The following is a 16113-nucleotide window of genomic DNA, read 5'->3' as shown; positions in this document are numbered from 1 at the left end:
AATTTAAAAAAAAAGATGCTGATTTCACATTCAGTGTGATGTCTTTCATTTTCGGTAATAGCCCTGTGTAATGAGTAAGAGGACAAAAGGAGAGAAATTAAAGCCAGATTGAAATGTCTGCCTTTCTTTTCCTGGGGATTCCATTTAATTAACTTGACCAGAGCCAAAGAAATATTCTAGTCATTGCTGTCTGAGCCAAAAGTTTTTATTTTACTTTCATACCAAAATCTATCTTTGTTACCATCTAAGCCAATTTGATAGCAGGAGTCACAAGAATGACCCAGACTTTTTTTAGAAGTAATTCAGAGGGGAAACAGTGACTCTGTTTCTGTGGGCTCCCCCAAAACCAAAATACCAATCAGTACTTCTGCCTATAATCTGCTTTTTTCCAAACACCATTGCTCTGTTATGTAGAAGCAAATAGAGGTGAAGGGACAGACTGACCTACAAACAGCCTGTTGGGCACACAAACTGCTCTGGCTAATTCTCATGCTAACATGTTCTGTAGCAGCCTCAATTCTAAGGGACACTACCTAAAAACCCCAAAGCACAAAACTTTGGTTCACAAGGTACCGTGGTTTAAAGTTTTATTTCTGGTTTTCAGATATTTTGAATTGCTGCATAGTTTTGTAAATTAGATGTCAGAGTAGTTTCTGCAGATTGACTGTTTGAAAATCATTAAAGACAAGACCCAGAGAGTTAATGTAAATCTTTTTTATTGTGTAGCTGTACCTTTTGCTACCTCATAAAAACGGGTGTCTGCTTTTCTACTTCCTGGCTTATGTCTATTAGAGTACTACATGCTTCATTTGCTTATCATCTTTGTGGTACAAACAGCTTGACAATTCTTATCTTGCGGCTGGTGATGTATTGTGTGGATGTATGTTAAGTGATACATAAATTTTGCCTTTTAGTTTTTGAATAGAAGAATAATAATTAAGATCAGCAGTCCATGTTCTGGAACTCTATGCATATAAGGGCAACATGGGGTGGGGGAGTTGGAGGTTTGCAAAATATTACATAGTAGAATTAAGAAAAATCATTTTCTTTTCATTTCAGAGATGTTGAAAAATAGTAAAAAGAGGGGCACCTGCGTAGCTCAGTCAGTTGCCATCAAGAGCATCCAGCTCTTGATTGTGGCATAGGTCATAATCCCAGTATTGTGGGATTGAGCCCCGTGTTGGGCTGTGCACTGAGCCAAGATTTTTTCTCTCTTTCTCTCTTTCTGCCCCTTTCCTCAGCTTGTACTCGCTCGTTCTCTAAAAAAAAACAAAAAAACAAAACACAGCATTTTTCTTGGTCTACATTCTACTAATCCAGCAGCACGTGTTCTGTTCAGGTGTCCTGTCTTTTGAGTCTCCTTTAATCTAGAACAGTTCCTTAGTCATTCTTTGTCTTTCATGACTGACATTTTTAAAGAACGTAACCCATTATTTTGTAGGATTTCCCTCAAATTGGGCTTATTTTATTTTTCCTTTGGCCGGAAATGATGTTGTCATATCAGAAGGCCACAGAGTCTTTTGACATGTCCCTCCAAAATCATCTTTTTAAATAACCAGTTATTATATTATATGGAAAGCAGAGTCAGAGATTCTCAAATTAGTCAAGGCATTATAAATATTCATTATATTCTCCAGTAGTTATTTCCTTAAGAAAATTTGTGGCCTTTCAGCCAGCTTTTACCAAGTGGAAACTGCGAGTAAAATCAGGGTAGAGAGAAGAAAGAGCTAGTGTACAAAAGTAGAAGGTTGTTTTATGTAAATCAACATGGGCTCTTGCAGAGATTGGGTTTTTAAACCCTTAGCCAAGAATGATAAATTATTTATTCCTGGAGTACTTCTGCCAAAACACTGAAATCAATATACTATTATTTTTTTAGAAGTTTTACACATTCCAAGGCAAATATTCAAATATATTAAATAGGGAGGTAAGAGAGAACCCTCTTCTACTTGGTAGAAGTAAATAGACATTAAGTTTATTAGTTCAATATTCAGTATTACATTGAAGTCAGGGACAATATTTTTATTATCTTTGCATCTTCTATCTAGAAGAGTGCCATTAAGGAGAAGATTCTTTTTAATTTTTTTTTAGATTTCATTTTTTTTTCAAATTTAAAATTTTTTGACGTTTATTTATTTTTGAGACAGAGAGAGCATGAACGGGGGAGGGTTGGAGAGAGAGAGAGGGAGACACAGAATCCGAAACAGGCTCCAGGCTCCGAGCTGCCAGCACAGAGCCTGACACGGGGCTTGAACTCACAAACTGCGAGATCATGACCTGAGCCGAAGTCGGATGCTCAACCGACTGAGCCATCCAGGCGCCCCTAGATTTCATTTTTAAGTAATCTCTACACCTAACGTGGGGCTCGCATTTACAATCCCAAGATCAAGATCTACCGACTGAGCCAGATAGGTGCCCCAACTAGAAAATTCTTTTTTTTTTTTTTAACTTTTTTTTAGTGTTTATTTATTATTGAGAGACAGAGAGAGAGAGCATGAGCATGGGAGGGGCAGAGAGAGGAGGAGACACAGAATCCCAAGGAGGCTCCAGGCTCTGAGCTGTCAGCACAGAGCCCGATGTGAGGCTCAAACTCACAAACCACAAGATCATGACCTGAGCCAAAGTCGGATGGTTAACCGACTGAGCCACCCAGGCGCCCCTGAAAATTCTTAATAAATGTCTTCAGTTGACTTTTGTTTGTAGTGTAGAGACTTTAGATTAAGGGTTGAGCCAAATGCTGCTCTTCACCTGTTTCATAAAGTATTATTGAAACACAACCATACCCATTTATTCTATATTGTCTGTGATTTCTTTTGTGCTACGATGGCAGAGTTGCATTGCTGTGACTATATGGCCTCCAAAGCCTAAAGTATTCACTCTCTGGCTCTTTTGCTGACCCTCCTTTTAGATTATGAGCACTTGTGCATTAATTTTTGTTTGTTTGTTTTCCTTCTAGAGCACACAGTAAGATGTTTTACCACACTGTGCATAACTTATGGATTTATGCAAGTGTAACTGCAAGAAAAATTCTTGGAAGTGGATAAGCTGGGTTTGAGAGTGTCTGTGTATTTTAAATCTCGGTAGCTTTGCCTTTCCAGAGGGGTTATACTAGTTTATACTTTAATAATTTTCTGGCAAGCCCTCTTTCCCCATAACTTTGCAACTCAGTGCATTAGCCAGCTTCTTTATCTTTACCAATCTGATAGAGGAAAATGATATTGTAGGTTTGATTTGCATTTCTCTTTTTTGGGTTGGATTGAACTTTTTAAATTTAAAAGCCATCTGTATTTCTTTTTTTTTTTTTTTTTTTTTTTTTTTGTGAATTGTTGTTCACTGTCCTTCCTGGTACCTTTAAGTCTCTTACACTTATAAATGTATAGTGAGCACATGTCAAAGATTTATTTAATACTAATGAGGAAACTAGCTTGGTGACAGATGACTTAGAGGAGGATATGTGAGACAAAATATCAGTGAATGAAATTTTCTTACAAGGAAAAAACAAAATACCCCAACACTACAACTCTAAGTATTATCTTTTCTACTAGATGAAATTCAATTATGTTTTTTGCCAGATGAAAGCAGACGTTTTCAATTTATCAATCTTCTTTAAGTCATTATTCAACTTTACAGAGTCTATGCGCTAATCAATAGAAAATAAAGTCCTTTTCCTCAGGCTTATTTTGATACTCTAGTATGGGTTTAAAGAGACCTGCTACGGTCTTTTTGCCTTATTTCTAAGTTTTGGATAACTTTTTTGGATGTTTTCCTTTTTCCGTTTTATTGCCTTTCAAGTGATCCTATTTCTTTATGAATTACTAATGAATTTCTAAGAAGCTTATGTAGTTCATCATTGTCTCTCATAAAGCATATTCATTTTTTTTTTTGCTTTGTAGGAACTCATTATACAATGACAAATGGAGGCAGCATTAACAGTTCTACACACTTGTTGGATCTTTTGGATGAACCAATTCCAGGTGTTGGTACATATGATGATTTCCATACTATTGATTGGGTGCGAGAGAAATGTAAAGACAGAGAAAGGCATAGACGGGTAAGTGTTTTCAGTAATTGTTAATATAGTGCATAACTACATCATTTAATAATACATTTTTGCCAGTGATCTCAAGCTGCCAAAATATATATTATGCATTAAAGTACATTTCGTTAAATTTCTACATTTTATAAGTATTATATATTTTTTCTCTATATATGTAATTAAAAACATTTTTTTAATGGTTATTTTTGACAGAGGGAGAGAGAGACAGAGCATGAGTGAGGGAGGGGCAGAGAGAGAGGGAGACACAGAATCTGAATCAGGCTCCAGGCTCTGAGAAGCTGTCAGCACAGAGCCCGACATGGGGCTCAAACCCACCAACTGTGAGATCATGACCTGAGCTGAAGTTGGATGCTTAACTGACTGAGCCACACAGGTGCCCCTCTGTATATGTTTGTTTTTTTTTTTTTAATTTACTTCTGGGATCAATCCAGAAAGGATTTGAGGTAGCTTAAAATCAAGGAAGTGTTAAGTATTTATAAGACAAAAAAAAAAAAAAAAGACAAAAAAAAAAACAAAAAAAAAAGCAAGGGCTGGGAAAATACAGCATGTGAGTTGGGGAGGAAGATCAAGGTATAGAAGTAAGCATAATTTTTCATTTTGGGTAGCATAGCAGCTACAGCAAAAGAGGAAACTTGTTGGGGCGCCTGGGTGGCTCAGTTGGTTGAACATCCGACTTTGGCTCAGGTCATGATCTCATGGCTCGTGAGTTCGAGCCCTGCGTCAGGCTCTGTGCTGACAGCTCGGAGCCTGTAGCCTGCTTCAGATTCTGTGCCTCCCTCTCTCTCTGCCCCAACACACTCACAGTCTGTCTCTGTCTCTCTCAAAAGTAAATAAACATAAAAAAAAAAAAAAGAGGAAAATTGTTATATAATTCTTATTATTGCAAAAGAAGAAACCTATTGGGAGATAATTTCATGGGATTTTGCTATTTTCTTTTATCCCCTTTCTCGGTTTCAAATTCTGAGATTCTCAAATTGAGTCCTGTAAAAGACATATTAAGTATTGTGATGAATACTAATCAAAAAAATATTATATTGCAATAATATTTCCAGTGGTTTTTATAGCAAGTGTATATTTCAGTTACATCTTGGGTAAAGAGTTTGGCTAAAATTTCTTTAGAAAAAACCATTCCAAGGGTGCCTGGGTGGCTCAGTTGGTTAAGCATCTGACTTCTGCTCAGGTCATGATCTCACAGTTCATGGGTTCAAGTCCCACATCAGGCTCTGTGCTGACAGCTCAGAGCCTGGAGCCTGCTTTGGATTCTGTCTCCCTCGCTCTCTGCTCCTTCCCTACTCACACTCTGTCTCCTTCTTTCTCCCTTTCTAAAAAAATAAACAAACATTAAAAAAAAAAGAAGTAAACTATTCCATTTGTAACATCAAAAATCAAATAAATAGGGGCACCTGACTGGCCATATCAGAAGAACATGTGACTCTTGATCTCGGAGTCACGAGTTTGAGCCCCATGTTAGGTATAGAGATTAATTAAATAAATAAATACACTTAAAAAGATTTTTTTTAGGAGCGGGGTGCAGGGGTGGCTCAATCAGTTGAGCCTCAGACTTTGGTTCAGGTCGTGATGTCACGATTCATGGGTTCGAACCCTGCATCAGGCTCTGTGCTGACAGGTCATAGCCTGGAGCCTGCTTCTCATTCTGTGTCTCCCTCTCTCTCTGCCCCTCCCCTGCTTGCACTCTGTCTCTCTCTCAAAAATGAATAAACATTAAAAAAATAATTTTTTTAAATACCTAAATTTCTTCTAAATTAGAAAAAATTTATAAAGTTGTATCACTTAAAAAAAATTTTTTTTAATGTTTATTTATTTCTGAGACAGAGACAGAGCATGAGTGGGGGAGGGGCAGAGAGAGAGGGAGACACAGAATCAGAAGCAGGCTCCTGCTCTGAGCTGTCAGCACAGAGCCCGACGTGGGGCTCGAACTCACAAACTGTGAGATCATGACCTAAGCCGAAGTCGGTCTCTCAACCAGCTGAGCCACCCAGGTGCCCCTCACTGTTTTTATTCATTAAATAAAAATCTTTCATGAAAAAAGAGTGGCATTTACTAAAAAGTACAACTTGTGGACGGTAACTTATTGATACAATGTAGTCCAAAAATTAATTAAAAAAAAAAAATCTCTTTGAAAAGTGAAATTCCAAATTCTAATAGGCCCATTATAACTTTGAGGTCTGAAATTTACTTGTAAATGAAAATAACTGCTTGTACAAATTAGTTATAATCTTTCATACTAATGTATATTTGTATATTAAAGTTGAAATTAAAATTAGATTATGTTGTTCATGACAAGTATAACCTCTGAGATTCATCACTCATTATTAATCTTTTCTGGAAGACCCAATACAATCCAGTGGTGATTTTCAAAGTTTTTCATCTCAGAACACATTTTATTTTATTTTATTTTATTTTATTTTATTTTATTTTATTTTATTTTATTTTATTATTTTATCATCTCAGAACACTAGATTTTATTTTATTATTCTAATGTTTTTGAGAGCGAAAGAGAGGAGAGGGCACAAATGAGTGAGGGGCAGAGAGAAAAAGAATCCCCACAGGAGGAGCAGAGGGAGAGAGAGAGAGAGAGAGAGAGAGAGAGAGAGAGAGGGAGGGAGGGAGGGAGGGAGAGAGGGAGAGAGAGAGAGAGAAGCGGGGCTCATTTGAAGTGGGCTCAGGCTCAAGCTTACCACAAGTGGGGCTTGAACTCATGAACTGTGAGATCATGACCTGAGCTGAAGTCAGATGCTTAACAACTGAGCTACCCAGGCATACCTCATCTTGGAACACTGTTAAACTCTAAACTCTAAACACTTACCGAGGATAGTGAAGGAACTTAGTTTATGTTGTTATGTTAATTGATATTTACCATGTTAGATACAAAAACTAAGAATTTTTTAAAATGCTAATTTATTTAAAAGTAGCCAAACCCCTATTATACATTAACATCAAAGCTTATATTTCTGAAAACACAACATTTTTATGAAAAACAACTGTATTTTCCAAAATAAAAATATTTAGTGAGGGAGTGACATTATATTTTCATAAGTCTCATTATTGTCTTATTTATTAAAGGCTGCTGGATTCTAATATCTGCTTCTGAATTCAGTCTGTTGTGATGTTATTTGGGTTGAAATATATGAAGAAAGTCCAAACTCATATAGGTAGGTAGTTAGAAAAGCTAGGAGTATTTTAATAACCTTTTTGTATCATTGTGGATATTCTTTGATACTGTACCAAAGTGACAGGTGGTAGTTTCTTAAAGATTAGTTGCCAGTGTAATCTGAAACTATATCAGTGGACCCTTTGTCTTTGTTACATTGAAATCTGTTAGTTCACCTTCAATTCTAATGAATAATTTTGTAACATCATGTAGTGATCATTTGGAAAATATTCACTGATCTATGCTGTTATTTCTAGTGTTGACACTTTTCAGTTTCACTATACAGTATCAAAAAAAATACATTTGTTAATATCAACCCTGATCTCTTTAGAAAAGTCTTTAAGTATTGGGAATCTTTCATGCTTATAGTGATAGATAACAAATTTCCCAAAATTCTCATTTTTACTTGAAAGCTCAAATTCTATCATTAGAAACAAATACACTCTTATTTCACTTGAAATGACAGGCTTACTTGGTTTGTTTTTGAGAAAATGCCTGTCAGATTCTCAAGTCTGAAAAACCATTCTTCGGTGTCCTTGTTTCAAGTAAAAATGGTGTTCCATGTGTAGGTGTCAAGTTCATTTTGCAACTCAAATAAGTCACTTAAATGCTTTTCCTCAAGACATAATTTCATACTTCAGTATGTATCAGAAGGCTTTATATATACTTAAGTCATCACACATACTATAAAAAAGACTCAATGATTGAGGCATAATAACTTTTACTCCTTCATCAAAGGCATTCTTAAGTGAGACTGGTGTTTACTTACTTTTTTTTTTTTTTCTTTTTTGCTGGGATACGTGGCAGTGAAGAATGTAATGACTACCAGTACATTTGGATGCCACTGCCTTGATTTGTGCTGAGGAGCAGCTGTTTTGCATTTGCTTTTGCATTATCAGTGAAAATGTCAAAACAGTGAAAAGGGCACATCAGTGTTAATATTATGATGAAAACAGTTTTGACCTTGAAGCCCTCTTGAGAAGGTCTCAGGGACCCTCAGAGTGTCTGTGGCAACATTATAAGATCCAGTGTTTTAATCCAGTATGCCTAATGCAGGCACACTATAACTTCTGCATCTCATATGATTGTTAGGTAAATCAGTTGTACTTAGAATTACATATATTTACAAAGTCATTAACGTACTGCAGTTGCAGTTAAAATGTGTTTTAAAGTGAGGTAGTATGAAAGTATCCTGAAGACATCATGTTCATAAGATTTTAAAGCAAATTAAAACTAAAAGAAACCACAATACAGTTTTTTCCGTCTGATTTTGAAGGTAGTCCATAGTTCTTGAAAACATTTAAAATAATATGACATTTAAAAAATAATATGAAGGGGTGTCTGGGTGGCCCAGTTGGTTAAGCGTCCTACTTTGGCTCAGGTCATGATCTCACAGTTCGTTAGTTCGAGCCCCGTGTTGGGCTCTGTGCTGACAGCTCAGAGTCTGGAGCCTGCTTCAGATTCTGTGTCTCCCTCTCTCTCTGCCCCTTCCCCACTAGTGCTTGCCCCCCTCTCTCTGTCAAGGATGAATAAACATTAAAAAATAGTAATAATAATAATAATAATATGAAGTAGTCAGTGTCCTAGCTAATCTTACCAATCATCTCTTTCTAGATAGGTCACGTATCATTTTCTGTGCTTTTGATCTATGGTTGTATAAACAACATTTTTTTAACCTGGGAAATTCTACACATAAATGTTCTCACTGTTGTTTTTAAAACATTACATTAAAAAAAACACCAACTTTCTGTGTCAGTGCATGTATACCTACCCAATTCTCTTTTCCCCTTGAACTTTTTAAAAAAAATTGTTTTAAAGTTTATTTATTTGAGAGAGACAGAGAGAGGGTGAGGAGGGGAGGGGCAGAGGGGGTGGGGAGAGAGAGAGAGAGAGAGAGAGAGAGAGAGAGAGAGAATATGAATAGCCGTAGCTCTGCACTATCAGCATGGAGCCCAATGTGGGGCTCGAACTCATGAAACTGTGAGACCATGCATGACCTGTGCCGAAATCAAGAGTCGGATGCTTAACCAACTGAGCCACCTATGTGTGCCTCCCCCTAAACTTTTTATTATACTTGTATAGCCCCCTACCTCAGATTTTGAAGCAAATCAACCTTATATCATTTCAAATATTACTATTTCAGTATTTTGTAAAATGTCACTAATTTAATTGTCATTCTTTTTTTATTTATTAGCTTGAAAATTTCTATAAGGAGAACCTTCTTCATACCAATTATTTGGGTTCCCTGAAGTTCAGATTGTACAGAAAAGGGAGAAGGTTTGAAATTAAATGGTTCCCTAGAATCCTCAAAGTTGACTAATGAGATTTTTGTTTGCTTGTTTGGTTTTTGTTTCTGTATCTTCATGCACTCACAGATTTAAACATATTAGATGTGTTTTAATCATCACTGTTATTATCCTTATTGATGCATATGTTATTCCATTTTTGGCCAGTGGGAACTTCTTTAGGTTGATGCCTGTCTCCTCTGACACATGCTTAGTAGATTTTGGCATATTCTGGGAAAAGAAGATGATCCCACTTCATCTTACATATTTCCTGCCTGGAGTCAGCCATTTTCCCCAGGGACCCTGCTTCCTTTGAAGGAAAATGGTTTATAGGCAGTGCAGGCACTAGAGGTCTTTCTAGTGTCTGGGCTGGCCATTGTTTTCTACTAGCTTCATAAGTTTATAGGAACCTTCTGATTTAAATTCAGTACTATTGAGCTTTTGTTTAACCTCCAGTTCTTAAATCTGTATCATCTTTCAGCCATTTCAAAAATCTCAATACCACATATATAACCATATGATTTACTTCACAGTACACACACGCTAGGTTAAGAATATTACCAGCACTGTCACCAGCGATGTGCTTACCGAAAAGTTAGTGTTTTCTTTCTTTTTCTTATAATATTTTTTGTTCTTAGTGTTTATCCCACTAGGGTTACACATACAAATTATTTGTTTTAAAGTCCCTGTCCCATTTAACCTGTTGCCTCCCTTCTGTTAAAATAATGATTTACTTTTAACATTTTATGGTTTATCCCTTTATTTTTAAAAATACAGCATATATGGGGCACCTGGGTGTCTCAGTCGGTTAAAGCATCCAGCCGGCTCAAATCATGATCTCACGGTTCGTGATTTCAAGCCCTGTGTCACTCTCTGTGTTGACAGCTCAGAGCCTGAGCCTGCTTCTGATTCTGTCTCTCTCTCCCTGCCCTTACCCCACTCATGCTCTCTCTCTCTCTCTCAAAAGTAAACATTAAAAAAAATTTTTTAAGACAAGCATATGTATTTATGTACTTATTTTTCTTAGGTAAATGGAAGCCTCCTGTACCCACGTGTATCCACTTTGCTTTTCTCCCCTGCACAACACTGCATCTATCTCATTCTTTTTCAGTGAGTGCAGAATTTTCCATTACACAGATAAACTGCAATACCCTTAACCAATACTGTATTGATGAGCATTTAGATGATTTCCAAGGTTTTACCTCATATTGTATAAAACATTATAGTTACTCTCATTGAGAAAAAGCAACATGGGGTTTAATGGTTATTTTTGAAAGAAGGGAATCTAACTTCGACCTCTAAAGAATGCTTAGTATCTGTGATTAGTTGCTTATGGTATAGAAGGTGGAAAATTGCACCTTATTCAACCCAGAACTTAACTGGAATCTTTTTAGTGAGGCCTTATGGCTTAAAGTAGACCAGAGGTTTAAAATAGACCAGATCATTGAATTCCAGCTGTTGCCATTCTGTGGGACAGTTTGAGCACTGAAGTCCTAGGCTGAGAATATGGCTTTTTAAAGCAACAATCCTAGTAGAATAGAATACGTTTGGGCCAGTTAGGGATAGCTTAGCAAGTGCATTCTTAAGAGAAGGAAGACTTGCCTTCTTGTGTCTTAGTAGAGTGAGATCTGAAAATCAAATCTATTCCTATCCTGCTAATCTCCCTTCCTCTGCTATATTCAGTAGAGGACTCTTTTACCTTACACAGTGATAGAAGAGAGCCTCTGGACCCCACAGCTGGGATTAAAACTCTACATACCTGCATATTTACAGGCCTGCAAGTTTTGGTAAACCTCTTTACTCACATGACTATTGTATACTATATTTATGGGTATGGTACTATTATTCACTGACCTTACCTTTTAAAGAATATTATAATCCTGCTAGGATTATTATTTAATTGTTAGGACCAAAAAATGGCCAGGGAATGACAGACATTTCAATCTATAATGTCTTATTTCTGTTAATATAAAAGATGTATATCTGCTAAATTTGATTCAATTTTAAACAGCCTAGGCAAGACTCTTTCTGGTTTGTGGATCCCTTGCTCTCATATCCTGAGGTTTTTGTTAAAAATGCAGATCTCTGGGTAAACATTTAGCATCTGGTTTGTGGGTATAACAACTGTCTGACATAGCGATTCTGCCCCAAACTCACCTTTCCCATTATTTAGTTTATCAACTACTGTCTCATGTAAAATAGGTGAGAAAAACTTTTAGATTCTAGAATTGTGTCTTCTATTCATAGTTTGAAAAATGAAGCATAAACATTTCTAATTTCAGATCAACAGCAAAAAGAAAGAATCAGCATGGGAAATGACAAAAAGCTTATATGATGCATGGTCAGGATGGTTAGTAGTAACACTTACAGGATTGGCATCAGGTAAAGAAAAATTTTAATGCAATCTTTTTTCGTTAACAGAAAAAATAAATAGTTCTCCTTCCTGCGATTTTTTTTTTTTTCAGGTCCTGTTGGATTTTTAAAAGCATTTGTTTTGTCTCTTTCAAGAAACTTTCTTAAGTATAAGACTAGGATGCCGGAAGCTTCAGAGTCTAGTCTTGGCTCTGTCACTTTAAGTGTTTATCCAGTTTGGTTGATCTTTGTTCAGTTTCTGTATCTGTATAATATGTGGTTTGGTCCAGATATACAATAAAGTATCTTTTAATGTTAAATCATTATAAATAGCTAATATTTATTAAGTGCTTCCTATAAGTGTCATGCACTGCCTTAAAATCTTTACACGTATGTAAACGACATGGCAGTCCTATGGAATAAGTACTGTTATTGTCACCATTTTACATAAAGCACGAGAGGTTAAGTAACTTGACGAGGGTGATGTAGCCAGTAAGTGGCCAAGCAAAGATTTAAATTTAGGCAGTTTAGCTGAAGAGCCCACATGTTAACTACCATGCTATAGAGTGCCCACAGAGTCCCTCTGTGTGAGATTTTAAGAAATAGCAGTCGAAGATCTGGAAACAAACATTAAGGACTGTTTTAATGACTTTTCAGTTTCCACCATGGAAGATTATGTCCAGAAGAACATGAGGCAAATTAAAATTTATGTGAGAATAGAAGGAAGTACTGCTATCTCTAATTGGCATGCACAGGAATTTTGTGGCCACTGTGTTTGTGACCTGTTGATCTTTTCATACAATGAGAAGGATCTAGACTTTGACCATAAATTTGCATATTTTTGTATTTTATCAGTAACATGATCTTGCTGCATTTGATTTTCTATTATTTAAGAAAAAACTGAAAATCTGTCAGGGTAATTCATTAATGCTATGAGTTTCACTACTTCTAATGGACATTAAATTTCAATGATATTGAGATCATTTGTAATTTTATTAAGTTTCAGCTTGAAACATTAAAAACTCTGACTTTAATAACCTGATTTGTGAACCTCCTGCCAGATAGCTGTCTTTTAAAGATCTTTTTAGTGTGTTTTAAACACCTTTATTACAAATCACAGTGAATTTTAATGATGTAACTACTTTTAATTTCAAACAAAGAATAGCCATTTTATTTTAAGAGTGGCTATTTACAGTTAAAAATATTAAGTTTATATAATATTTCCTATGTGACCCTTTATTTATAGGGAGTCCCCAGTTTTCTTGGACTCTTTTAACTTGATAGTTCTAAATACCTCCCAAAAATGGATTCACTTTTTTTGTTCTTTTTTTTTTTTTTTTTTTTTTATTACCACCTTCAACATGTTTTTACAGGGGCATTGGCTGGATTAATAGACATTGCTGCTGACTGGATGACTGACCTAAAGGAGGGCATTTGCCTTAGTGCATTGTGGTACAACCATGAGCAGTGTTGTTGGGGATCTAATGAAACAACATTTGAAGAGAGGGATAAATGTCCACAGTGGAAAACATGGGCAGAATTAATCATAGGTCAAGCAGAAGTAAGTCTTGCTGTCTAAAGATGAATTAATAATTGATACAGTGAAATGAGTCTCTAATTAACAGAATTAACAGAATTATTCACAGATTCTTGCAGCTGCATTAAAAGAAAAAAATGTAATAGGATAGATTGGAAAATATGAGAATACATTGCAGCAAGTAAAATGTAAATCTTCAAGAAGCTTTTGTATTAGTTAACTACATAGTCACATTCAAGTCTATTCAATTATGACATTAAATGTCTTATTGTAGAAAAGTGTGATAGGATCTGTTTAATCAAAGAAAGTTAATATGAAGTCAAGTTATTAAAACTGCTTAACATATCACAATTGTCAGGAAGTATGAATTATCAAACAATTTAGTAAAATAAGCCTTGCAACTGGAGATATCTCGAAGAAATCTATAGATTTTTCTTTGTGATATTATAGTATTTAAATGATTATTTTACTGTTCTTGATGTTGTATATTGAAGAACATTGTAGAAGTTAGAATGTTATATAATATATGTAGTTGTGTGGTCATATGCGGATATATTTTTAAAGTTTTGTTATAGCTGAATTTTCAAGCTATAAAAAGAGAATATATTTGCTGGTAACATGGGCAGTATGCTGTTTCTCATTTGATCCTCAGGAAAATTGCAGCAGAATGAGATCTAAGTGGGAATGCAATTTTGTCTTCACAACTGTTTCCAAAATGTGGTTTGTGGGTAGGCAGAGCTTAAAGTGTAGCAGATTTTTGACATTTAGACTTTAGGGATCAAGAAAAAGCTAGGAAAAACATTCAATAGATTAAGGCCCTTTATATATATATGAGTATGTCTTTTTGATTGTACTTAAATATTTTGTTCATATAAAGCTTTTACTAATGTGGAAGTAAACCAGGAAACTTATGAGTTTTACCCAGATTTCTTATGTGGCAAGCACTTGCATTAGGGGTACACTGTAAATTAAATTTATACTATTAAATGCTTTGCCTTTTAGGGCCCTGGTTCTTACATCATGAATTACATAATGTACATCTTCTGGGCCTTGAGTTTTGCCTTTCTTGCCGTTTCCCTGGTAAAGGTATTTGCTCCATATGCCTGTGGCTCTGGAATTCCAGAGGTAAGCCATGCAATATTTAATACCATTAATCATTAAGTGATTGTTGCAGTGTTTATCTTTTGCCTTTAGGGGGAAAAAGTAGTCTTTCTGGGGAAATGGTGTGTAACATGAGGAAGAAAATTAGAAAATCTTAAAAATGTAAGCTGATTATAGATATCACTGAAAGAAATTCTTCCCCATAGTCATTTTATCATTAACTGTGAGGGTTGATTGTTCTTTTTCCACCACTAATTTAGCACGTGACTAAACAAATATCAGAAGACTCAGTTATAAACCTGGAAAATTATTATGTGGCCTAAAGTTCTGTGATAGATTAGTTGATGTTTTGCTGCTATGAACCTGACTTGAATACGTTAATTCTCTTTTTATGACTATCTTTTTTTTTTTTTAATTTGTTTTTAATGTTTATTTTTGAGAGAGAGAGAGCAGGGGAGGGGCAAAGAGAGAAGGACACACAGAATCTGAAGCAGGCTCCAGGCTCTGAGCTGTCAGCACAGGGCCCAGTGTGGGACTCGAACTCAACAAACCACAGCATCATGACCTGAGCTTAACTGACTAAGCCACCCAGGCACCCCTATTACTGTCTTTTAACTAGATAAGTTAATAATTCTTGAATTTGGTAGATAATATTTATAACCATTTTATACTTGAAAATAAACATTTGATCATAGTGGGTCAGTAGTACAAACTTTTGGATTTTTTAAGTCAACATTAATTAATTAACTAATTTAAGGTTTATTTTGAGAGAGACAGAGAGCATGATTGGGGGAGGGGCAGAGAGAGGATCCCAAGCAGGCCCCATGCGGTCAGTACAGAGCCTGATATGGGGTTCAAACTAATGAACCGTGAGATCATGACCTGAGCCAAAATCAAGACTTGGATGCTCACCTGACTGTGACCCACCCAGGTGCCCCTATCAACAGTATTTAAAGAATATATTGAATAATGTGATGGGAACTCATTTCTTTCCCTTTTTAATTTTTCTGTCTTAAGTAGTTAGCTTTTTCTAGCACATTTCCTTTTGAAATGTAGTGATTTTTAAAATTTTGTTAGTTAAGAATGTCTTGGGGTGCCTGGGTGGCTCAGTTGGTTGAGCGTCTACCTTTTGGTTTCAGATGTGGCCGTGGTCCCAGGGTTGTGGGATCAAACTCTGCATTGGGCTCCACGGTCAGCATGGAGCCTGCTTGGGGTTCTCTCTCTCTCCCTCTGCCCTCTCCCCTGCTGGTGTGGGCATGATCTCTCTTTCTCTCTCTAAAGAAGGAAGGAAGGAAGGAAGGAAGGAAGGAAGGAAGGAAGGAAGGAAGGAAGGAAGGAAGGAAGGGAGGAAAAAGTCTTTAATAAGGGGTAGTATCATGCAGCATTTAGCTGTTGCCACTTAACCGTTCTTAATATACAGGAAAATACTGTATGTGATGACAGTACTATGAGAAGACATAATTCCCTATTTCTGGCAGAATGTCTGAAATGTATCTGTGTTTCTACAACAGAAATACTCATATTTGCCTTTTCCTGGTTATGTAATTACAACCCTTGTATTAAGGTATGTATTTCCTTTAACATGGCCTTGTATTTTAGTTTTGTTCAT

The 16113-nt window shown here is 36.0% G+C and overlaps 1 protein-coding gene across 4 annotated transcripts in view; it reads left to right on the top strand.

The window, feature by feature from the left end:
* Window positions 1–16113, top strand: part of CLCN3 (chloride voltage-gated channel 3) — a 95708-nt gene that overhangs the window by 52180 nt on the left and 27415 nt on the right. For all 4 annotated transcript variants that reach the window (XM_015073950.3, XM_015073951.3, XM_027068780.2 and 1 more), the window contains 4 exons: window positions 3894–4051; window positions 11797–11896; window positions 13240–13427; window positions 14406–14528. In XM_015073950.3, coding sequence (XP_014929436.1) covers window positions 3894–4051; window positions 11797–11896; window positions 13240–13427; window positions 14406–14528 — 569 coding nt within the window. The remainder of the gene's footprint in view (window positions 1–3893; window positions 4052–11796; window positions 11897–13239; window positions 13428–14405; window positions 14529–16113) is intronic.

This window comes from Acinonyx jubatus, chromosome B1 (genome assembly GCF_027475565.1).
Source record: "Acinonyx jubatus isolate Ajub_Pintada_27869175 chromosome B1, VMU_Ajub_asm_v1.0, whole genome shotgun sequence".
Taxonomy (NCBI): domain Eukaryota; kingdom Metazoa; phylum Chordata; class Mammalia; order Carnivora; family Felidae; genus Acinonyx; species Acinonyx jubatus.
Note: the sequence above shows the minus strand (reverse complement) of the source record. Positions and strands in the feature narration are given on the sequence as shown.